Below are 26,885 nucleotides of genomic sequence, written 5' to 3'. Positions count from 1 at the left end.
ATAAGTTTTGCTTTTCTTTAATGTTCATTAATGACTATAGGCTATGAACTATGTGGGCTACATGAAAAAAACAGCCAGTAATTAACTTATGTGCAAAATAATAAACTCATTTGCACCCCTTGCACTGTAACATGGTTTTGTCCAGAAAACTTAAGTTAAAAAACGTACAAAAATTATTGCTTAATGAATCAGACCCTATATTATTAACTGGTGGCATTAATTAAATTTTTTCTTTTCTGTGCGTTCTGTTGTGACTTTATATTCTACATATGTATTATACGTATCTTGCAATGTCTTTTCTGTCAGAGTAGAGCATACCTAGAACCATATTCAACAAGAGATGCTTATTCAGATCCGTTCATTGTTGAATACGTACGTGTGCATGCCCAAATTACATGTGTTTTAAAATAAATGCAATTTATGTTTGTTTTCTGTGCCTTAATGAATCAGGCCCATAAATGAGCATATTTCTTGACATTTAACAATTCATATAATTTCTTCTTCACATAAATTTTCAATAGTCATTACAGGGCATGTGTCTGCAAAAGGAAGACTTGTAACTATAGATCACAATTAGAGACGGGCAGGCTCGGTTTCTTGAAAACCGAACCCACCCGAACTTCGGGGTTCTGAGTACCGAGCCAAGTCGTCTCCGTACTTTCGGGCTAATTCGGATTCCAAAATGAGGCAAAAAGTCATCAGATCTCGCGATTTTTTGAATCTATAAATACCGCCCTCCACGGTGACCTAGCGCCATTTGAGAGAGGGATACAGAAGGGGTAGGATAGAGTGGCAAAGCGAAGAGCTCCATTGCTGAAATACTAATCTACAAGTCCTTGCAGGCTTTTTTTCTGAATTTGCACTAATAAGTGTAGGGTCTAATATACACCCAAAGAGAAGAGCTGCATTGGTAATTTTGTCATTGTTGAAATACTAATATACAAGTCCTTGCAGGCTTTTTTTCTGAATTTGCACTAATAAGTGTAGGGTCTAATATACACCCAAAGAGAAGAGCTGAGTTGGTAATTTTGTCATTGCTGAAATACTAATATACAAGTCCTTACAGGCTTTTTTTTCTGAATTTGCACCAATAAGTGTACAGTGTTATCAAAATGGATTCACAGCAGTACACAGAAGAGCAGGAGCAGCAAGCAGCTGCTGCCACCAGTCCTGATGTCGCTTAACATCCAGCCAGCTCGTTGCAGTATTTGGGTGAAAGTGTATGAAAACATATTGTGATCTGTGAGATGATAAAATTTTAATGGAAATGACTGGACATTAGTGTTAATGAGGTTAATAATAATGTAGGTATAAAATAATACCTAAATTATGTGATTTTAGCCCAAAAAATGGAATTTATAAAAAAATAGCAAAACAAAACCAAACCAAAGCCAAAACACGCAAGAGCGGCTTTGGCAAAACCAAAACCCGAAGGTAATCCAGATCCAAAACCAAAACACGGGGGTCAGTGAGCATCTCTAATCACAATAGACTATCTGTATATATGGTTAGCTATTCACTGGAAGTCCTGCCCATTCACTAGTTAGCTGACGACTCAGAAATCTAGCTACACCTAATACCTCACAAAACAGACACATTGGGTCTGATTCATTAAGAACAGTAAAGCAAGAAATAGGAGTAACTTTGCACCTTGGCAAAACCATGTTGCATTGGAGGGGGAGCTCAATTTAAAATATGGGGACAGATTTATATTTGGGGTAGGGCTTGTCCGAGATCAACTTTACATTTCAGTGGAAAAATAAAGCTATCACGTATTTGTGTGCTACATGAAAAAACAGCCAGTATTTAATTTAAGTGCAAAATAATATACTAATTTGCACCCACTGCATTGTAACATGGTTTGTCCAGGAGAAAATGTACTCCTTTTTTTGCCTTACTTTCCTTAATGAATCAGGGCCATTATGTTTCTTAATATACTGCCATATTAATCATTAGCTTTACTTTACCTTCATGTTTTGTAAATGAAAGTTTACTTTCTGAGTTAGTTGTCCTCAGAAATCAAGAACATTGTCACAGAGTTGTTGTCACAGGAAGTATATAGTATTACTGGTGTATACTAGGTATAAAAAAAAACATATCTACTGGTGCCTTTATATAGCATAAACAATCATACCTTTATTTAAAATACCAGTTAAATAGTGTCTGCTGAAGAAAAAACCTAGATTGCTTCAACTAGTCTGTTCTCAGCTACTGTAAACTCAGTGACAGGGAAGTGTACTCATACAGGTGCTTACACAGCCATAGGCCTATCAGGAACAGTTATGTTCTAGTCTCTGTCCAATTACATGATTCCTAGTCTTTCTAATCATGTGCATATAAAGTGCAACAATAACAGACTGATTTAGAGCTAAACAATAAATTGAGACTATTGTATACATGCAAAAATGCTTCCATACATTTACATGTCTACAGCTGTATTCTGAGTTTCACAAGTCTTAAGCTGAGTGCAGCATTAAATCTAGTGTGTCTGGACTTTAAGCTCTAAGAGCAGGGCCCTACCTCTATCTCAGGTCTGCTTCTTTAGCCTCATGTGTGTGTGTGTATGTATATATATATATATATATATATATATATATATATATAAATATATAATATGTGTGTGTGTGTAAGCTTGGAGCAGGGCCTTCTCACCTCTTTGTCTGTTTTACCCAGTTTGTTTACTAGTTTACTGTGTTTGTCCCCAATTGTAAAGCGCTACGGAATATGTTGGCGCTATATAAATAAATGATGATGATGATGATATACTTGTTGTATTTTTATGTGTCACTTGTATTTTGTATGATTTGTGATTCTCACAGTTCGCCGCTGCCTCCTAAAAGGTGTGTCTACTTGCAAGTTAAAATTAGATGCATATCTAAAACCATACTGAACCCGCCTCTCCGAGAGCAAGTGGGTGCAAGTATAAGATATGATGAACTAAAAATATGGGTTGCGGCTGTGCCTAGTGTGACAACTTTTATGTGGAGCAAATGGTTTTACATCCCACTCTAATTCAGGCCGGTTAATTGTATACTCAATAGAATTCACCCTTAAAAATCTTTGCCCACGAAATGGTTAAATATTGTAGGTTTGACTTGTATACATTGGAGACAATAGGGCAGTAATATGATGCAACCAATGAACATATGTGAATGTAGCCTAAATGTATTGTGTGACTCTTTGGAGTATTCAGGGTCTTCCTGTAGGACTCAAAATGTTCCTGGTTTCTCGATACTGGTCTAAATTAACCCCAAGGTGTGAAGGCAAATGCTGTGTGCCTGTTACCCCGTTAATCGTCAATGATCATGACAAATAATCAGTTTATTACATGTATCATATACACTATATTGTGCAGGCTGGACTTATTAGGATGCAGCCATGATGGAATCATTACACTTTTTTCTGGAAGCTTCTCTTTGATGGAGCTCAGACCCCGAGTCAGATTTCATGCCATTTATACCATTTGTATGGAATGCATGAGATACCACAAATTCATAATGCCTTGTAACCTTTCAGAGATTAGCATTCTTGGCAATGCTTAAATCCATTTTTCTTGCTGTTTAAAATAGCTTTTGGATCAGCTTGTTCATTTGTTTGATATGTTAAACTGTGGTAGAGTCTACGTACAGCTGCCTAGATCTTCAGCTGTTATGTCTGTGGATGTATTAATTTGCTGGCAATGATATGCTGTTTTACCCCATAGTGACGAGCTTATATCTTCTCTTCTCTTTCTATACAGATATATTGGTTTAAAGATGGGAAACAAATCTCTAAAAGAAGTGAACACTACAGGATCCAAAGAGAACCTGATGGGACCTGCTCCCTTCATACCTCAGCCGCCTCCCTGGATGATGATGGAAACTACACCATGATGGCTGCCAACCCACAGGTATTGTTACCTAACCCATCTCACGCCAAATTTGTTTCTCAGAGTTAGACATGAACTCATCTTAAACAAATGCCAATTTAACCACGTTCTTATGTTCCACAATCGGGGTGTGGTACATAATATTGTATTTCAGATTAGAAATTAGCATCTCCATTGAATGAGCTATACTTTCTGAGAATGCTACTTATATGCTCAGAAGAGGTGGTTCTACTGCGGTGGAGATGCACATATGGAAGTTGTATACAGTCACTAAGGGAAGCCCTAAATGTCTATTATCTATTTCACTTTTTTTCAGTCAGGTTCCTCAGATATTTCCTTACCATGAAATAATTAGTCTATTAATCTGAATAAAATTAGTTAAGACTCTTTCTTATCTAGAATGGCTTTCTGGTACCTGTATTTAAAACAGTTTACCAAGGTTTCCGTTTGAATTCCACAGAATACATTCCCCAGTGTAATATAAATAGACATAAAATCCAATTTATATGTGGTAAATCTAAAGAGTGGGTACAGTCACTTATAAGGTCCATTAACATGAAATTACAATACAGAACAGGGGTCATGGGTTTGATTAAGACCATGGCATCTGTGTGGAGTTTGTATCTTCTCCCTGTGTATGTTCGAGTTTCCTCTGGGAGCTACCGGTTGGTTAATTGGCTTCTGACAGAATTGACCTAGAGAGAGTCTGTATGTGTGTGTGTGTATGTGGTAGGGTATTCAGATTGTGAGCTTCAATGGACAGGGACTGATGTTAATGACTACATACTCCCTGTACATTGCTGTGAAATATGATTGGCGCTATATAAAGGAACAATAATAATGTGCTTTATGTTCTTTTGTCTTTGTAATACGTGGCTCATTTAAAATCTTTCATAAAAAAGAATTCCACCCCAAAAATGTGGGGGTTCCATTGTATGGACCACCTCAGTTTGTAGTAAACGTGATGACTCTCTGAGTCTGCAGTTTTCTGCACTCACAGATTAGAGTTGATAATAATCTCCTGCAGTTTTTTGATTCTTTGGTTAAATGTTAAGACCATTCAGCCGCAAGTAGCCAATCAAACATAAAAACAGCATCAGTCAGTAGAAATCTTCCAAGGTAAACCGTTTCTTTTCTGAAGAATATGGGGATCAGATTTGATTGCTTAGTCTTTTGTCCCCCACACGAACACATCTTCTATATTATTTGTTCAAAAATAACCATCTCAGATGTCCAGATGGATGTGCAGTTTTACACGCGAGCTGAGGCTTGCCCTTCTCCATTGTTTCTCTGATTTTCATTTATTTCCCTTCCCTCCACTATTGATGAACATTAAAGTAGTTCAATGACGATCAGTTCACATGGGAGCAATGTGCTTGTTTTTTCAATGTGGTTTCCTTATGTATGAGCCATTATTGCTAGTGAACCTGGGGATGGATACATCTGGCCTAACTTTGATAAAAAAAAAATAATTATAATATCCATTTAATATTATAAAAAAAAAATCAATGATACAGTTATTTGTTATGGGGTCATTGTTGAATTATTGTAACTTCAGTAATTCTCATATTTTGACTATGTCTCCATAGAATTAGATGGAATGATTTTAAGTAAGCTGCGTAATTGGGTGCCTGTCACAGAGATCACTGGTCACCTCTAGCCCCTGTGTTTATCAGTGGGTATAGCTAATGAAGAACCAGTGCATTTATTATGAAAAGGGGGCTCCATGGGTTAATTCTGCACATACTTCTGAGGGAAGAATTAAACTAGTTAACATCATTTTCTTTAACTAATCAACGTGTTTAGTAAATGGTTTTTTGTCTGTCCCAATGTTAAATCTCATTCTGAAGAAATAATGACTCAGAATTAACATCCTCTCACATCCTCTTTCTGCCTCACTTCATCCTGCAGCATACTTTCATTTTAATCCTGAACCCCTGGATCACATTCACATAAGCTTCTTGACATTAAGTGCTAAAAGATAAAAAAAAAAAAAGGATAAATGTTTCCTATGTGACATACAATTGCAAAGAACAGAGATGGGAGTATTCTATTACAGATCAGCTGCAGTGGAATCTGTGTCTGTTTAAGCAGTACGGAGACTAGTGCCAAGATAAAACGCAAAAAGGATAATATTCTAAGCAAATAAACTCTTGTCATTGCAGCACAATATAATCCAAACATGAGAAGTGTGTTGTGTTTCTGGCGATGCTAGGTTACAGGCCCTGGCTGCAAGAGCTTCTCTGCTCTTTTTCAAATTTCTATTTCAAGGATTGGGGAAGGGTCACTTTGAATTGACCTTCATTGGTTTGACCAACTCCAGGGACCAACCCAGCCCCTCTGCTTCCAAGATACATGTTAAAAATCATGTTGAAGACAGAGACACAGACACAGAGGTGTAACTGCAGCTAAAATGTTGATGGGGACATGCGCTTTTACTTTTTATTAAAACAACCCCTGTATTTCTCTCTCCTCTAAAACTGAATTAAATATCCCATGATGTCTTGTCCTCCTACAAAGAATGAGAACATCTTCTTTTTCTTGTTAGATCTCACCCTTCTGTAGACTCAATTAGCCTCCCAACCCCAGCCTCCAGTCTTTTACACTACACAACATGACAAGACCTAAGCAACCTGCATAAAATACATTTAAAAAATCCCCCTGTCTTTCTCTATAATGCCTCTAAATCCCATTCTTAATTAACTTGTATAGCAGAGCTCCTCATAGTAACTGTGGGCCTGATTCATTAAGGATCTTAACTTAAGAAACTTCTTATTTCAGTCGCCTGGACAAAACCTTGTTACAATGCAAGGGGTGCAAATTAGTATTCTGTTTTGCACAAAAGTTAAATACTGACTGTTTTTTCATGTAGCACACAAATACTTGATAGCTTATTTATACACTGAAATTTAAAGTTGATATTTGTGTGCTACATAAAAAAACAGTCATCATTTAACTTATGTGCAAACCAGAAAACTAATTTGCACCCCTTGCATTGTAACATGGTTTTGTCCAGGAGACTGACATAAGAAGTTTCTTAAGTCAAGATCCTTAATGAATCAGGCCCTGTAAGAGGAAGGGCTCAGTGTTCATATCTGTCAGTTTGAGGGGCACTTATTTTTACTTCTGATTTTTGGAAGTTTTTGAAAAATATACCTGTACATTTATATGTACAGGTATAGATAGATATGTATGCTTTATTACACACACTTTTTATGTATCATTTAAACATAATCTTAAAGAAAAATAAACTAAACAACCCAGGGAGGTTAGATACATGTACTATTCATTTCTTCTTGTGCTGCTGATATATTGGATATAGTGTGGGGAGGTCATTTATGAAATGCACACCATAAAAGGTCTTGGTTTTGCACCGGTGTGCCCTAATGGTTCAGCGTCAGGCTGCATGCCTACTCTCTAAAATATATCAGGAGGTGTAATGGGCAAAAGTCTAAGAGGGAAATAAATTCAGAGCAACAAGCTGCCAGACATCACCACAATGTCCATCTGCGCTTGTTGTCAGGTACTACGGAACCTGAACATGACATATTTTCCTGTGCACTCTATGGGATGTGAGTATAAAGGCGTGCTGTTACCTCACAGCGGAGTGCCTTCAGAGGGCAAAGCCCATTTATAAGCACACTTCTACCAATGTAATAAAAATATGTAAACCTCCCCTAAAGAGGCAATGAGATCTAATAAAAACAGAGCCCATGTACCCTTGCTCTCATTTTATCAGTATTTCAGGAGAAAACGTAAAAGATTATATGAATAAAGGTATAGACCTAAAACCCATAGGCTTTTGTTTTAAAAAAATGACGGCAAAACGCCAAGAATCGGAACCGCCACTTAGTAAACATACTACTTAGGGGCAGATTAAGTTGTCCACTATGTGCTTAGGAAAATTGTGGATGCACTTTTGTACCGATATTACTTGTACCTTTATGGGGTCGGAGCAAAAATGAGTGTTACTTCTGTAAAAAAACAAATCCGTGCAAGGTATCTCACGGCTGTTCCGGAGGAACCCCATCCTGATTTTTTATTAATTGAATCTGCCCTTTAGTGTGATTCACAATCTTTCTGGCATGAGACTTCTAGCTATATCTGACAGGCATACCGTTTATTGTCTGTTTCCAGTGACACAAACACATCAGCCACTTTCTATATTCCTCATCTTCAAGAAACATCAATATTGTGACTAAACACCATGGAAATACTATAGCAAGCATTAGCTGTATACATAATAATGCAACCAATGTTTACAGAGTAACCATACTGTGTCCAGATGTGTCATCTTACATGTATTTATATCAGGACATGTTGTACGATACACCACAAGTCAGTCTAGGACAGTATGTGTGATGAGAACATTTTATGACTGCGTTTTATGGAAAAAGAAACTTGTCAATTTATTTCTATGCTGTTGTAAATGGTGTATGTAAACATATATTTGTCTAAAAAGTGACATGTCCTCCTTAAAGGGGTTGTACTCTGTGAACAACCCCTTATTAATCAAATATGATGTATAGCAAAGAGGGGGCACTATAGCCTGGGAACTTCCCCTAGTACCAGAAGCTGAGAGCCAGTTCCAGTTGTTGCTGTGGCAGAACTCCATTTGTCCACAAATAGAGTTCTGTCATAGTTCCACCATAGAGATTTATTGAAGAGCCATGAACAGCTTGTGATATGCTGTATGGGGCCATGCTTGTTTAATGTGAGGATGTCCAGATATCCCCTTTATTACAGGATACTGCATGTTGTGGAACCATTCCACACTACAAACATACATCTTTTTATCCTTTGTCACTTTTTTAAAATCATTGTATTAAATGCAGTCCCTTCTTTCCACATAACATTTTTGTTGTTGTATTGTTCACAGGGCAGAGTAAGTTGTACTGGACGGCTGATGGTACAGGCTGTGAACCAGAGAGGAAGGAGTACCCGCACACCCACATCCCAGCCCCACATGAGAAGGTATATTACACCTCAATATGTTCACTTATATTAAATTACTTTATCAATCATTAGGTAAGTTGTTAATATTGTGCTTAGGAGGAATCATATATATATATACAGAATATCTCAGGATAATTCTGTATTTAGGTTTTTATAAAGGAAATATATCATTGTGTTTCTCAGGATGAAGTGCTTTGCTGCTTTTCAGGTCTTAGGTTTATCATCGTCATCATCATCACCATTTATTTATATAGCGCCACTAATGCTGCAGCGCTGTACAGAGAACTCACTCACATCAGTCCCTGCCCCATTGGGGCTTACAGTCTAAATTCCCTAACACACAGACAGAGAGAGAGAGAGACTAAGGACAATTTTGATAGCAGCCAATTAACCTACTAGTATGTTTTTTTGGAGTGTGGAAGGAAACCGGAGCACCCGGAGGAAACCCACACAAACACAGGGAGAACATACAAGCTCCTTACAGATAAGGACATGGTCGGGAATTGAACTCATGACACCAGTGCTGTAAGGCAGAAGTGCTAACCACTGAGCCACCGTGCTGCCCACAGGTCTATGCCATATATTTAATAGTTTATACATTTCTTCACTCAATATTGCACAAAATGTACCCTTTTCCCAGCTTAGAACAGTCTTTCTGAAAAATTTGTGTCACCTAATACGTGATCTATGCTATGAATTGATTTTGTGAAAGTGATGATGATCATCATCATTTATCATCATCATTCAGTCTGGAAGTTCTCTTTACAAACCATGGTTCAAGTGTGACTTAAGGGAGACCCAAAAAACGATGATCAGGAATTCAATGTTATTTTGTTCTGTTGCTTTTTCCCTGTAAAATAATATCTAAATTTCACTGAAGCATTGTACGTTACCTATTTCAGTAAAGTAACAAAATCTGATCTTAGAGCTGTCCTGACTACCTGCTATGGACTAATAATAATGTACTGAATGGATCAGATATTGGGTATTAAAACTTACTTTCTATAGGTTGATTGGATTCAGCTTCTGACCAGTATGAACATATTCACTCAAAAACAAGTTATACATCAATTTTAGTAGAGTAAAAAAAAAGTAAACCTGTATTCCTGGTGAAGAAGTACATGTCTGGTCGTCGAGGTACAGAATACCTCATTAAAGGGTCATGGTGACTTATTTTTTGGTTAACAGCCCATAGGTTGAAAAATCATAAAATATTGTCATCCAATATCAAAATAACCTTAAAAAAATGTAAACTGTGACTATATATGATATTTAAACAGTATTATATTATATATTAACCTTGGATGCATAACAAATTTAAGAGTAATTGATTGCTGAAATGAATACTTGGTCCACAGAAGATATTAAAACTTCCTCTGAGCTTTTGAGTTCATGGTTTTCCATTACTTTAAATATCAAAACATTACTCAGACATGAAGTGTATATACTGCACGTAATATGTATCACAAATTATTTATATGGCGTTCTTACCACAAGACTTTGAAACAATATTCTGGAATACTTTTGTGTAAACACATGGACTTTTGGCCACCCAGCATTTTTGGCTGATAGCATCATAGTCTAGAACTCAGATTGTAAACGGCATTTCTGTGGAAAGAAATAATCTTACACTTTTTTGTTTTAGACCTCGGTCTCGGTCAAGGGATAGCGGTGATGAAAATGAACCCATCCAGGAGAGATTTTTCCGTCCTCATTTCTTGCAGGCTCCTGGAGATCTCATCGTTCAAGAAGGAAAGCTTTGTAGAATGGACTGCAAGGTAAAGACTTTTTCCATCAATCATGGTTAAGGACTGTTACAGAAATAGCTCATGTAGACTAATGTTATACCACAGAGCCATAGTCTTAAAGAGGAAGTCGATCGTAATAGAATTCTATTGTCCAGATGATTTATTTCTTTTGGTTGCCCTTAGCTACGACACAATGTGCTGTTATTATCTGTTGTCATTTCTGAGGCCAAGGAAAACAAACTAATCTGCCTGGACAATAGGGATTTGAGAGCCACTTTTACTTGCCTGTGCCTTATTTATCAGAAGTCAATACAAGTTCAGATTGGTAGCAAATAATAAGATGAGAATGGTAAATATACATTTATAGGAATCCTAGTATATTTTCTTTTAACAGAACTATTTTTTATTGGGGTATTTAAATGGTAAGGGAAGGGGATACAGAAAAAAGGAAGGGAATGGGAAGGGGTACATAGTGGGGAGCAGACAAAACACAAGATACATACAATCAAAATATGAAATGGCATTAGTGCATGAGGGTTAGTATACAAGGCAAACTTCAGGCAGATAAACAAGCTGGGACCAAACTATTGCGTGCCTCATGGGGGAACTTGGAGAGGCTGTACAAGAGGTGGCAGAGGTCGACAAGTCTGGTGGACATAACATCGTAGAACCCTCACCTTCAGTGGTGAACTCATGCCAGGTCATCCATTTGACAATGGGTGAGGATGGTGCCATAGAATAAGGGACCTCGTATGTCTCCATCTCATAACTGAAGTGGATTTTAGCTACAATTTTGTAGATGGAGGGAGGAGAGGGCTTGTTCCACTGCTGTGCAATGGCTGCTCTAACAGTGTTCAGGATATGGCCCCACACATATCTATGATGTTTCGGTACTAGTATATTTTCTTATTGGCACTATGGAATTGTACTTTATATTGATATACTGGAGGGCATTTAACGCAAGCAATAAAAATGCACATCTTCCTTCTTACGTGCAACTGCTTTTTCATGAGCCCGTTTACAACTGGATGCCGCTATAAATCTATCCCATGCTTTGGGCCAGTCCGAGATGGCATGAGCTGCCAATATCTGTGATCATTCGCAGGTGGTGCCATCATCATTCACAGATATGCCCTCTCAGGGGGCATGACAAGTCACCACTGATTAATTCCTTTGCAGTCTTAAGGTTCACACGTTGCTTTTGATGGTAAACTTGTTATTGTACCTGACTCTTTCAGCCTTTAATAAACAAAATCTCTGTTCTGTCTGAGCTCGCTCCCAAGCAGTGAAAGTTTGTGTTTACACAACTGCGCTTTGCACAATAGGTGACCATCTGCCTTTGCTTGTCTAGAAGCTCAACCAGTACTGGTGGCACAAATGTCATAGGATGGTTCAAAGAAGCTGATACCACGTAGGAGGAATGTAGAAAGTTAAACATCAGGGGAATGCAATTTAGAGAATATTGGCACATGTGTAATGAGGTAATGCTTCAAAGAGAGAATTGTTCCACATTTCTTCCTGCCTCTTCAAACCTTCCCATGGGAAAGGAAACTTGAGTAGAGCTTATGACATTCATAGCAGCAGTGCAGGTAACAGATCCAGACTGTGTTGAAAGACAAATTAGCTGGTGTTGCCTTTTGTCACTTAAAGCAGCTTAAAGTCTTACAGTGTTTCTGAATTAAATTTTATCATTGGTAAATTTTGGAAGCAGTGTCTGATTGTACTGTGACAGTCATTGCATCTATAGCAACAGTATCATAAAGTACATACATAGGAGAGGTGTGAAAAACACACAGCCTTGAGTGATCTATATGATCACACATATGTAGAGGCAAGATATCACAGCTAGCAAATTACTGACATACAAGTAAGCTTGTAAAACAATGTCATATTATAAGTATTAGAATGAAATGCATTTATGAAATGTTACAAAATAACCTAAATTTGTATAATTTTATATAACACACTGATATAACAAAACATTGTTAGATTAATTGTTTTCTGTTTACATAGCTGTTTGAAATTCACTGGCTACATGAACTGCAATAAAACTGGCTTATCCTTGCTCTCATCAGGCTTACCCAAGTTTCATCATAAATATCAAATCATTAGGAAATGTGGGAAGGAGAATCTACTCATCTTAACTGGGTCGTAGCTTCAACCTGGCTCCCTGCAACTTTTCTAGTTGCTAGTTCTAGAAACCAGTTTTCTGGTTTCTGTATGTTCTTTTCAGTCATCCATGTAAGCAGACAGAACTGTTTATTTACTTTCCCTGTTATAGGATACAATATATGCAGAGAGCAGCTTTGTGTAGTATAGCACAGCAACAAAAATAAACAACCCGACCTGTGTGTGTATGTATGTGTATATATATATATATATATATATATATATATATATATATATGTATATGAATGTGTGTATGTGTATCTACTATCTACTATATAAATGCCTAGTGGCGTGTGTGGGGAAAAAGAAAACCAAGCTGCAGAGCCACCTGCTGGGCAGAGTTATACACTGACCTATATATTTCTTGAAGGAGAAGTGACAGTTGGGAGTGGTTGGTGGTTGCCGGGGGTGACAGTGGGGAGTTTTTAACACCTTAAGTAGCTTGATGAAGGATGTGGTGATGAAGATGAAGGATGAGGTGATGGAGAAAAATGATGAGGTGGTGACATGTGGACAAAACCACGTTAAAAAAGGGCACTTGCGGCGGGAAGTAACGCTCTTCCCCTGAGGAGACCTGGGCTAGGCCCAACTGCATGACAAGAACCTTTTTAACACCTTAAGTAGCTTGATTTGACTAGAATGCATGAGTATCATGCACAGGTTAACTTGTATGTATATATATATATATATATATATATATGTATATGAATGTGTGTATGTATATATATATATATATATATATATATATATATTTAAAAAGTAGCAAAGAAAGCAAGAAAGAGCAGGCAATGTATTAACCATCTGGAGGTACAAGATTCTTTATTTTCATTGTTATTGTTCCACTTTGTACGTGTTATATATGAGCGCATAAAGAAATGCGTTGTTTTGTTGAATAGGCATAGGTTAGTCGTTCACCCTGATCACTGATATGTGGACAGTTTGATAACATGTGGTGGGCCAGACTGCACAAATCTGCTCATTCAGCAATCTGATCACAAAGCATCACATGGGGTTCACTCAGCCAATGACTGTAGTGTGTACATACATTGTGGGACATTTATGAAACAGCGCCAGTGAGTTTCAAGCAGTTCCAGAAACAATATACAATGTGTACAAGGGTGTACAAGTCTTAATATAAATATCTCACAAATATGCTGAAAACATGCATTATTCAATTTAAGGATGGTTTTCAGTACTCCTAATAGTTACATACCTTTTACCCTAGACAGTAGGTGCCTATAATTTTACATTTTCTCTCATTATTTTATGCGTAGGATACTTCAGTATTATAAAGAGCATTTTAGTACTTTTATCTACACCCACTTTTGACATCACAAAGTAAAAATTCCAGTGCAAGCATCACAAAGAATAAAAAAGAAAAACAGGCAAACTTAGCAATAACACAGTTCTTAAAACGTTGCTTTGCAATTTTTACTATGCCCAATTTTTATCAGGCAGTGTGTTTGTAAATGTCATGTAGTACTGTACTGTGCTACTGTTGTATAGTCATCCAGCCTACTCCATGCATTCATTATATGTACTTTCTACATTTGCTTTTCTCCACTGGACTATATATTTACAGATTGTGAATATAAAATAACTGTTCAGCCATATTGACATCAGATTGGTTCAAACTTTAGGTGAGTGGACTACCAACGCCTGACCTGAGCTGGCAACTGAATGGGAGACCTGTCCGTCCAGACAACTCTCACAAAATGTTGGTGCGTGAGAATGGAGTGCACTCCCTGGTTATTGAGCCAGTGACCACAAGAGATGCTGGGATATATACCTGTGTGGCCTCAAACCGTGCTGGGCAGAATTCATTCAGCCTGGAACTCATAGTTGCTGGTAAGTAATTCTGTACTACTCACTGTTAATGTGTTAAGGGTTGCCAGTAGTACTGTATTAGCCGGAACATCCCAGATTACAGATCGGTGTTACAGCACGTGGACCAGTTATAGTCAGATATCATGCAGTTTTTCTGTGCAGTGATTGGTGTACAGAGCTTTACTCAGCATGGTTAGCGACACTGGCAGCTGCTATAGGAGCCCACATTAGCAGTATCTGGAATCAGTAGTATTTATAGCCGATAGACTTCTGCAGATAAGCACCGCATATGGGACAGCATACTAATCGTGGTCCCATAAAGGGCTCAATTTTCAATAGTTAGCAGCAAATCAGAAGATTATTATTGGTACCAGAGAGGGATCAGTTTTCTATAGATGGCACCACATATAGCTCAGCATGTATTATTGATATCAGGTATGTCTGAAACGTTGGCACCAGGAATGGATCAGCATATTATTCTTGGATATGGCTGAACATATTATACTGTTACAGCGAGGCTCAGTTTTTCATAGTTATGGTCAGATATGGCTCAGCAGATAATTTTGGCACCAGATAAGGCTCAACTGCTTATAATTGACAACCAGATATGCTTCATCTTCTCTAATCAGATATCACTTAGCCCTGTGTACCTAGCACCAGCATGTGGTTTTGCTTTGAATTTTGCTATATATACACCGATCAGTCACAACATTAAAGTCACCTGTCTAATATAGTGTAAGCCCAACTCGTGCTGCCAAAACAGCTCTGACCCCGTCAAGGCATGGACTCCACAAGACCTCTGAAGGTGTCCTGTGATATCTTACAGCAGGTCCTTCAAGTCCTGTAAATTGCGAGGTGGGGCCTCCATGGCTCAGACTTGTTTTTCCAGCACATCCCACAGATGCTCGATTGGATTGAGATCTGGGGAACTTGGAGGCCAAGTCAACACCTTGAACTCTGTCAAGTTCCTCAAACCATTCCTGAACAACATTTGAAGTGTGGCAGGACGCATTATTCTGCTGAAAGAGGCCTCTATGAAGGAATACCATTGCCATGAAGGTGTGTACTTGGTCTGCAACAGTGTTTAGGTAGGTCGTACAGTGGTACGTGACAAAATAACATCCACATGAATGCCAGGACCCAAGTTTCCCAGCAGAATATTTTCCAGAGCATCACACTGCCTTTGCTGCTTTGTCTTCTTCCCATAGTGCATTTGGGTGCCATCTCTTCCCCAGTTAAGCGAAGCACATGCACCGGGCCGTCCACATAATGTAAAATAAAACATGATTCATCAGACCAGGCCACCTTCTTCCATTGTTCCATGGTCCAGTTCTGGAGCTCACGTGCCCGTTGTAGGTGCTTTCAGTGGTGGTCAGGGGTTAGCTTGACCACCACAGAAAGTACCGGTCTGCGGCTATGCAGCCCAATACACAGCAAGATGCCATGCACTGTGTGTGTTGACACCTTTCTATCATAATCAGCATTAACTTTTCACAATTTGTGCTACAGTATCACTTCTGTGGGATTGGAACAAACTGGCTAGCCTTCGCTCCCTATGTGCATCAATGAGCCTTGGATGCCCATGACTCTGTCGCCAGTTCACCAGTTGTCCGTTCTTGTACCACTTTTGGCAGGTACTAACCACTGCATACCAGGAACACCCTACAAGACCTGCCATTTTGGAGATGTTATGACCAAGTCTTCTAGCCATCACAATCTTTATGTTTGCCCATTTTTCTGCTTCAAACACAGCAACTTCAAGAACTGACTGCACACTTGCTGCCTAATATATCTCGCCCCTTGACAGGTGCCATTGTCACGAGATAATCAATGTTATTCACTTTACTTGTCAGTGGTTTTAGTGTTGTGGCTCATCAATTGTGTTAATTTTTTATTATTCAAAATAGGAATGAGGCTCATTACCTAAGTCGAGTCCATCCCAACAATGAATTCACACAACAGGCTCATTCTATAAAAGGCAGATTTCCATTAGACTCAGTTTCCAATATCAGTGTGTTCACTTTGTAACTATGGTGACTGAGATTTAGAGAAGAACTGTTTTGTGTCTGCTAGACCAATGTAAGAAGACTGGGGACTCCCTGTTACTTTTTTGGCACAAACTTTAAAACTCACAACTGTTTTGTGCATTTGGTTTATGACTTCTGGTTACATGAAAAATGCAGCCGGATCTTAGGAGGCACCGTGCTCATTTGTAGAGCAGCACCGTAAGACCTTTTTTGGCTAGGTAAAATCTATACACAAGCTGGAAAGTATTGTACTTGCTCTGCTTGTCATCTGTTTGTAGTAATTCTTGGCAGGGTTTCCACTTGTTTCGAATGTTTCTTTGTAAGTTTCAGCATTTTAATTTTTAATGTCTTAGTTAACCACTTTGCTTCAAGGCATTTTAGAGCACCAGGAGCAGGGGAGGGCTGGCAAATTTTAGCCTGGGGGGCAACTCAGCAGACTATTGGGAAAAAAATGCAAGTGGCCCAAGATAGCCCACTATGGGAACAACCCCGGGGCAGGTGACCATTTCCCCCCTAGCCGAGCCTGCCCCTGACTAGGGGTTTAAAGCAGCCATATACGTTTTGCTTAAATAACATTTAATATGAGCAATGCCTATCAAATATTGCAGGACACAAACGTAACTTCATATATGCTTGGGATGTGCTAATGACTTCTAGATTTATAACAAGAAACAATGGACTGAAATTCTGCATACCGTAATGCTGGTACTAATACTGCTGGTGTTCTTGGCTAATTGATCCCATATTACTGTGAAACAAGTGTGTTGCCCATAACCATTATCAGGATATATCACCACATACTCCACTTGTGTGGGACAACATTGGAAAGTTTCCCTGTTGCCAGACACCAATGTGTCTCTGGACTTTTAGAGATATATGGCTTGTGACCGCCTTACTCTGAATCATCTATTTTATATTGAATAGCAATATAGAGTTTCACCAGCACTGCTCTCTTGTGGGTATCCTACTGGCACCCTTCAATAATGCAGTCTATGTATAGAGTAGTATAGATTAGTAGAACCAGCTGTAGCAGAAGCTTGTTTGGGAAACCAGGCATTCAGTCACTGTTGTGTAACAATCCAGACCGCATACAGTACACTTCATCATCTCTATAGCAGTGATCATGAAAGCAGTCTTATTTATTTATATTTGTCTATTGGAAGTGTGAGCAGGTGTGTGTCTGTCATGCATTGATAGAATATGACTCTATACGACTTCTATTCAGCACCTGTAACAATACAGTAAATGTTAAATATAGTCTTCATTGTCTGGAGCTTGTCAATTCCTAATATAGTATCAGACTTACATCCATGTAATGCTAGTCTTGTCATGCCTTTGTGATTAGAATACATTTATTTTGTAGCAGATAATAAGTGAGTTATAACAGAGCACTTGTGTGGCTCAAGCTTCTCAGATAGCCCTGTACATTCTTCTCCATCACATCAATACTTTCAATCGGATTTGGCCAGCAGACAACTAGTTATTACAGAAATGTGTCCCTCTTCATGAAAATACTTAGACAACGTTGTTATTGTAACAGGAAAAAATGACTTTCATACATCAGGATATACTAGGGCAGGATTATGGAGGACAAGCTTTCTTGTTGTGCTGACAAATACTCTTGTATTTACTTTCATTGAAGACGAGTAAACAGGAGACTGTGTCCAATGTCAGCTTTGTCTGATGACAGATGTCCCTCGTAGACATTTACAGCAGCCGCTGGTTGAATTGTCTCATGAAGAAAGTAAGATAATAACATATTGTGCTAAAAAAACAAAGTTGTGTTGTAACAGGTGACACGTTCATTAGTCAGTAATAATATGGAAAAGTTTGGGAAACGTAAGAGCCATGAAATAGCCAAAGAGGTCGGATAGGCTCATCATAAATGTTAAACTCATACAGCCTTTAACCCACATTGCTATATACAGCATTTTGATTTGTGTAACTTCCATTTCTGGGCGGGACCGATAGGATCATGTCAGTGATGCAATTTAGTCTGATTAAATATTGTGGTTGATAATTATGGCATATTTTCTGCCTCCCAACAGCGAGAGATGCCCACAAACCACCAGTGTTTGTAGATAAACTTCAAAACACGGGTGTGGCTGAAGGATACCCAGTGAGACTGGAGTGCCGTGTCGCTGGGATGCCCCCTCCACAAATATTCTGGAAAAAAGAAAATGATTCGCTGACGTACAACACAGAACGAGTCAGGTTGGTATTGTCACTATGATGATTTGTTGGCATTAATACATGTAATCTCAGGGAAAGACACAGTTTATATACACGTTCTTTTTAAAGGGATATTATACATAGTTTGTAATAAAATATATTTTACATACACAAGGATACACACTATTGTCAGCATTGGCAATCAAGTGTTTTATCATTTACTTTTGCAACGAATGTTACAGCTCCTTCTCACTAATATTAGTACGTTTATTTTTATATGGCTTATTTTACATTCACTGGATAACAGACTGGAAATAAATCCAACTAGGATATATTTTATTACATGATATTAACCTCTGTTCATTTCAAGCCTGAACATGTTTCTTGTATCAGGTGGTAACTATTATCTTTCTTTTCCCAGCATGCATCAAGATAACTATGGTTACCTCTGCCTACTAATTCAAGGTGCCACCAAAGAGGATGCCGGCTGGTACACTGTATCAGCTAAAAATGAGGCTGGCATTGTATCCTGTACTGCAAGACTTGATGTTCACAGTAAGTTTTATTTTCTACTTTCTGAGCTAATGATGTTTATTATGTGCAGTTTTGTTCAGGAAATATAAGTGTATCTCAGCACAAAAGTAATAACAGAAAATATGCAGGTATATGGATATACATATTAATTTACTGATCACAGTGCAACATATAACCATACTTGCCAACTCTCCCGGAATGTCCGTGAGATTCCCGCATTTCGCGCGAGTCTCACAGACTCCTGGGAGCGTGTGGCAATCTCCCACATCTGCCCACTTCCTAGTGAAGTGGGCAGAATTAGGTCCAAAAGGTCCAACGTCATTTTACAGCAGGGGCAGGGCCAAACGCTACGATTCCCGGGGGAATCGCGGCGTTTGGCCCTGCCCCCGCTGTAAAATGACGTGTTTGCGTCATTACGTCACAGGGGCGGGTCCAAAATGATGCGAATTTTGGAGCCCCGTCCCCATCATGCCCAGCTCCCCCGGCAGGCTCCCGGAAGCTTTAGAAAGTTGGCAAGTATGCATATAACCATGTATTATTATCTCATTATCAATGCCAAAACATTACCATTGCTGTACAGCAATCAAAATCAATTCCAAAACTTGCAATCAGTCCTACCAAATGTATTTCAAGACCTGTGTGGCACAAAATAAAACACAATCTGAAAGGGGAACCATTAATGTACTGCACTTGCATGTTAATGCCCCCGATCTGCCTCTCTAAGAACAGCAGGCTGCAAGTGTAAGATATGGGCACATCTAGATAGTCTCCTGTGTTAAAGGCAGCCCTCAGGTCCCCTCACTGTCAGCAGTTATATGCTATATAATTTAGGACCAACCGATCAGTATATTGTTAGAATACGTTCATGTAAAAATAATCTGTAACAAGTCGTGTGCTGTGGACTCCCAGCTTTAAAAAACACAATGAACCTCTCCTTGAGGTGTTCATACCACCCTGATTAGTTATTTAAGTTTGTGTAATTACTTAATGGACTTAAAATTAAGCACTGTTATAGTATTGCTTATGTGATATGTGTGTATCGACTAGTTGTTATAACACTATTTAATAAGCAGATTGAATAAAAAAAAAAAAAAAAAAGCTGCAATAATTAAACATATTGGATGTATAGATGGACTATACCTGTGCGCAGTCTGAGTGTGAATAGCTGTGTTTGTTGACTTGTGAAATTGACCATACATTGAATATAAAACAGATATTCACCCCATTCAGGCTTTTTCACATTTTATTTTCTTACATGATAGAATCAAAATTGATGTATTCTGGAAGTCTTACCACTGATCATTACAAAATCATCTTTAATGTTACATCTAAAAACAAAAACCTAAACCTTCCCCAGCTCTGGGCACGATGCTTCACATAGTGTTTGGGGAGGATATGCACTTTTAGGCTTTCACCAAACGTAGTGTCTAGGTCAAAAAGCTCACTCTTGGTCTCATGAGACCATACAATCTTCCATAAAGCAGTTTTGTAAAGTGCCTGTATTATTGTTGTCTCACAGACAACTTCTCCAGTCTCTGTTTTAGAACTCTGTCACCATAGACTATATTCTATTTGTTTGAGGGACTTGACAGTGCTCTAGTGGATATTAAAAGTCTTTGAAATCTTCTTATACCCTTCCCCTTTTCCTGGATCTTATTTGGATATTATTTGAGCTTCATGTTAGAGCTGTTGTTTGGAAATGCATTAACCAGTTGTGGGACCCCTCACAGACAGGTGTGTTTATTTTTAAAGCAACTGACACACTTGTTTGTACATAAGTGAACTCCAGTCAGTTAAATATGTGACCTCTGAAGACAGTTGATTGTATTAGGCGTTTATTTAGGTGTCTCTTAGCAATTGAATATTTATGCAACTAATTGTTGTACTTTTTTATTTGTATTTTCAAAACAAGCTTTGGATTTAATTTTTCTAGCTGACATTACAGATTATTTTGTGTTGATCAGTGGTAAGAATTCATGAATAAATCCATTTTCACTCCAAAATGCCAAAGGGGGTGAATATTTTTTTTATAGCTTCTTTATATAGATGTGTCTGTCATAGATGAAATGCACGTTCTTGTTTTGTCCCAAATGATACAAAACTTGCATATTAGGAACATCTACAAATAAGATCATTGAGCAATATATTTGCAGAAATGTGTTTCATTTTCCACCTGACGCATAACAAACAGTTCACCCACAGCACGGGCGCTGTTCCAGCCTGCACAAATCCATGCACTGTCCTATGACAGTAGGTTCATCCTCACAAACACGGCACAGAATGGAATTTAAACTGTGCAAAAGCAGATTTGCACTTTCTTAATGATAAGGTTTTAATTGAGGCTGCAGATAAGTGCTGCATTATTTGAGTATTTTGAGCTGAAATGAAAATAAAACACACATGCGTGCAATGACCACATTAGACAGTGTCTTATGTGTGTTATATGTTGTGAACACAGTCATTTACCATATCACAACTCCTGCATTGCTTTTACTACATTTATGTCATACAAATAGTTGCTTTTTTTTTTTTTTTTTTACAAGATCACATTGGACAGTTTCTCAGATGTCACAAATAGATTTTAAACACTGCAAGTCCATTCTCTTTGTGCATGTAGAATGATATGAGCTGTACACTTATTGTACAAACTTCTTCTTTCTGCTTCTTCACAGCTCAGTGGCAACAATCACACACTCCCAAGACAAGGAAAGTACGGCTTTCCACTAGTCGCTATGCAGCACTTTCTGACCAAGGGCTGGACATCAAAGCAGCTTTCTTACCAGAAGCAAACCCAGTGCACCTGCAGCCGGCACTGGTAGAGAGCGACGACCTGTAGATTGGATACGTGGGAACTTTTATGTAGAAGCCATAAGAGGAAGTGACCGGGAGCCAAAGCTGTCACCTGACAGCAGTTTCTCATCATGTAACAAGTCAGACACGCCTTCAGCTAACCTGATAGACACATGTTAAACTGCACATTAACTATATATATAAGCCGTCTAGAACATAGAATAGCAGGGATAAATCTTTTGTTTTTTTATGGCACATAAGTATCACTCACTCTTCTGATCTCTTGTTTATTCTGCTTGTTTGTGGGTTCAAGTTTGCCTAAGAAAACAAGATTTCCTTGAATCACTAGTGCCTTCAAAGTGTTGTAGGACGATAGTGTGCCTCAAACAACCAAATCATGTTTTTACATTTGTCCATTGAATAAGGATGACAAGGTGAAATGTTATAATGCTTCAGGAGTTTTAAAAAAAAAATATGGCTTGTTTTTTTTGTGTGTCACTGTAACTGCTATCTGTTACGTAACATTGGACATCAGCAGAAACAAATTCAGAATATGTGAGGATTTGAGAAGATGAGACAAGCACTGATGTCAGAGGACGTCGCTGGCTATGGACTTAGAGCTCTTTATGAAGAGCAGAAGATAATGCCTAGTTTCCTCTACGCTTGTTTGTGTGCGCACTCTCATTTGTTTGCTTAAAATATTTACAGTACACTATGAGACATTTTAATGGCTGGGGATAGCTGATATAATGTATGATTCTTGCTATTTACTCAACAATACCCATTACCCTTTCTACATTTATTTTTTAACTAAGCTTAATATCAATTAACGGAGAAGACTGAAGAAAACGTATCAGAGCCCAGTAAATAAGGCTTGTTAAAAGGTGGGAAAGAAGAACGTCCAAAGAGTCCAGACATGAATTTATTTTTGGGATTCTTGCGGGTGGCCTGCTACAGTTTCAAACATATAAAATTAAGATATGCAGACATCAAAGCTAGTGCTCTGTAGGAGAATAAAGTCTGATGAATTGTAGGGTTTTCTTGAATAGTAGATCATGACCTTCCACGTGCAAGGTCAACGTTGTGGACAGTGTCTTGTGTAATGTTTATGGATTCCAGACAAGATCTACAAAGTCATTAAAATTTAGTGTAAGAAAGGGAAACATTTGGATGGAATTTATTAGATGATTAGTGAAAGTGAAGCTGACAAGTTTGAGTGCTTTATCATTCAGTGAATGTTTAACATACAAGATGCTGTACTGTTCCTCCCACAGCAGGAGTTTCGAGGCTAAAGTCTAAAAAAAAAAAGTTTATGGCCCTATATTTCAGAAGGATGAAAACCAGAACTAAATAAATAGACAAACCTGTATAAAACAAGATGGTTGTACATGAGTTCTGAGTATCTGTATGGAATGTTTATAGTGAGAGAAGGAGTGACGCTCAGCAGTGACTGAGTTATTGTCCAGCATGAAGACAATGAAAAAATATAAATGTACATATGCTATTTTCCTGGCCTGTTTACATGAACAGGAGCTGGTAACGGTTTACCAATGATGCAATTTACTTGACCCAGACAGTATACGTAGAAGCTTTTTTGACCATATAAAATAACTATTATCTAAGCTAAGATATTTTAATGAGACCTCATGCTCTCTGTTACCTCTAATTGTACAGAGGAGTCAAACACAATTGTATTTTTGCTATGAAACAGGACCACTACTTTCCCAATGTAGTCTGAAACACTGAACAGACTTACTCACTGTAGTGGCCATGTCGCCTTTCTTATGGCTTCCTATGTGGCCTAAAGCATTTTCCAAACATCAGAGCAAGCTCTCGTAGAGAACACAGCGAGGGCACACTGTGAGCACTCACCTTAGAATTTAGTTATTTAAAACTAATAAAACAATCAGCACATAAATAAACTGTCGGTCAGCTACCTCTCAGTATTGACACAGCTCTGCCAGATTATGTACCACTACTATGTCTGCCGTTCGGGGTACATTTCTCCAGGTTAACAGGTGTGCTGATTTTAGAACGTATATACTAAACACACGTTACATTTAATGCCATCATGCTTTCAGCAATTCTTATAGTATGACTGCCTTAATCTCAATGAAAGGAAAGCACTGAATGCTATTTTACTATGAAGAAATATAAAACACCCTTCTCATGACATGCAGTAAATAGACTTACAGGGAGATTTATTAATAAACTATGAAACCCCACATACCAGGGTGATTGCCTTTAGTGACACCAGCCCTTCCATAAAAGCGGTTGTGTGTTTGCAGAGGTTACTTGTCCAAGAATACATGTTATAGGATCGCCATATAAATCCAAACACGTTGTTTTATGAATGGTACGAGAGTACTTTGCCAAGGGAGAAAGCAAAAACATTGTATACCTTGTATGAAGCACATATATCATTATTTATCTGTTGTATCTCTGCTATACTACATATGTATCTTTTTTACACACATATATAAGAACTCACCGTATGTTATGCAGTAGGGACATTAGGGGCTTTTTATACAAATCTTTAGTCTTTTTCCTTACTTTTATTTTGTAGTGTGTCAGCACAGTACAGGTTTTGGTGCTGTATTTAGACAGTTATAAACGATATGCCTTATTTGATTCACACCATAGATATATATGTCCATGTCTTCCAAGGTGTGCAGTTCTTGTACCAACACATACCTTTTATTGCTTATCACTAAATGTTGTTATTCCATAAGCCACCTGTAGGGGGATGGGAACACATTAAACCTTATTCATGGGTATTGGCCACGTGCTATCACATTAATGTGTGCTGCAAGTGCAGCATAGGTCTTGGTGTATTTGGAGTCTGGAATGGAATAGCACAACTTAGTCAACATGGTCTACATTGAAACAGCTTCTTTATCATCTGCCAGACACGTCTAATGTGTTATTTAGAAAAGGTTTCATTTCACCTGTGTTATTATGCCACTACCATATATCTGTATTTATAGAGAACGCCTCCATCTGAGTGTATGGGTCATGTCATGAGTTGAGACAAATTGAAGTTTAACAACACCTGTTAAATAACAAGAACAAATGTACTTTTGTGGGGTAAGGTTTTTATGATAATTGCTATGCAAGAATTTAAATAAAGATTGTTTCTTCAAAACATACTTTCCACTGTAATAATATTTGCACACACTCATTCAGCATTACATGCAGGGGATGTGATTGAGAAGATCAAGTGTACATTACCCGCCAGCTCCTGTTACTATTATTACCCTGTCTGCAGACTTTTTCCTAATGTGGTCTTTCAGTTGTCATCATCAGTAGCTATTCTTGCAAGGCAATAAAGCCTTTTTCCATTCATCTGTTCACAATAACTTCCATATCAGGCCTAGTTCCTTGTTACACTGACAAACTACGTGTACAAATGCATCCGGTAAGAGCAACGAATCACCAGCTCATTCATTTACTTTAACCTCAATAGGTTGTGTGGGGCCTTTCATTCCTCCACTTTATCTCTCATTTTAAACAAAATATTCACCATATTTTTGGAAATGTATCTATAGAAACAATACACATTCAGCTACATTAGCTTTTTATGCTATATTAGGTAGTACATTTATATAATCACTACTGCTAATGGTTATGGAGGATTAGTTACAAACTAAAAGTTATCTACATGTAATATATTACAGAAAAGGAGCATAATAACAATAAAAACATCACAAACTAAAGATGTGAATATATTATTAAATAAACAATGCATATTGAAACTTGCAATGAATTTAATTTGCAGAACATAAATCTATAGTTTGGATTACGTATATTCTTGGTTACAAAATCCTTCCTATTTATAGTTTGTTGTAATTGTTGCTAGATAACTTTTAGTCATTGACAAGCCTCCCTCTTCATTTCCAGTTAGAGTCCATAAGCAATCCAGTTAGGCTGCCCGTATATATTGTGAGGTTGCAAGTTCATTTATTGTTCCAGGAGACATTGTGTGACTTATTTCTGTGCAGCCACACAACGCTACAATGCGGATTGTCTCTTGTTTTCACTCAGTGCTCCAGTTCATTTACTGTTTGACAGAGGGGATTCACTTATATTGTGCTACACTTATGTTCTGATCCTGTGACATAGCCCTGAAATGTATCTGTATTAGAAGACAGAATGGTCGCAGAGTATGGCTACATACTGTATCAGCGCTCCCATTATGATGTCATTTGTAGTGTTTTGTACAAAAAGTAATGAGTCACTCTGTACTCAACCGTTTGTAGGGACAAAATATATTAAACATGATGAGGTGCTAAAGTGTAAATTGCAGGATTTCTTTTCTCACTGCAAAGCCAAAGAATATCAACATGCTTGTACTCATAGTGACTGAAATGACTGCCTAAATCATCATGGGCCATCAAGCGGCCTTCCCCATGTGGTCTCCAGCCGGCTGCCCTGACCTGACTTATTATCGGCTTTTTTATAAAGTGGGAGGTCTGAGCGGCATGCAGAGGAATTTTTCGAGCAAGAGAGGGACATGTGGGGTCATTTGTGAATGAGTGATGTGGGGGTGCCAGGGCCGTTATCAGGACTGTGTTTTCATTCTTGAAATGAATTGTAATGTGCGGCCCTTTTGCAGTTTGGAGGGCCACACTAAAGTTTTATCAGTTTACCCATCTCTGACCTAAATGCTGCTGAAAATTCAGTGCTTTATGTCAGCGCTGTGCAACCAGATTCTCTAAGAGGGTTTTATGCAAACAAACGTACCTTGCTGGTCGCTACAGCAAGGGGCCTTGTGGTCCCAACATGCTATGCCAA

The 26,885-nt window shown here is 38.2% G+C and overlaps 1 protein-coding gene across 3 annotated transcripts in view; it reads left to right on the top strand.

Moving 5' to 3' along the window:
• The window catches only part of PALLD (palladin, cytoskeletal associated protein), a 291,751-nt gene extending 266,515 nt beyond the window's left edge, over positions 1-25,236 (top strand). For all 3 annotated transcript variants that reach the window (XM_075197829.1, XM_075197835.1, XM_075197841.1), the window contains 7 exons: positions 3,740-3,889; positions 8,748-8,842; positions 10,470-10,602; positions 14,382-14,589; positions 18,644-18,809; positions 19,189-19,322; positions 21,974-25,236. In XM_075197829.1, the coding sequence (XP_075053930.1) occupies positions 3,740-3,889; positions 8,748-8,842; positions 10,470-10,602; positions 14,382-14,589; positions 18,644-18,809; positions 19,189-19,322; positions 21,974-22,137 (1,050 nt within the window). In that variant the 3' untranslated portion in view covers positions 22,138-25,236. The remainder of the gene's footprint in view (positions 1-3,739; positions 3,890-8,747; positions 8,843-10,469; positions 10,603-14,381; positions 14,590-18,643; positions 18,810-19,188; positions 19,323-21,973) is intronic.
• Positions 25,237-26,885: the final 1,649 nt, after the last annotated feature.

The sequence above is a fragment of the Mixophyes fleayi genome, chromosome 1 (genome assembly GCF_038048845.1).
Source record: "Mixophyes fleayi isolate aMixFle1 chromosome 1, aMixFle1.hap1, whole genome shotgun sequence".
NCBI lineage: Eukaryota > Metazoa > Chordata > Amphibia > Anura > Limnodynastidae > Mixophyes > Mixophyes fleayi.
Note: the sequence above shows the minus strand (reverse complement) of the source record. Positions and strands in the feature narration are given on the sequence as shown.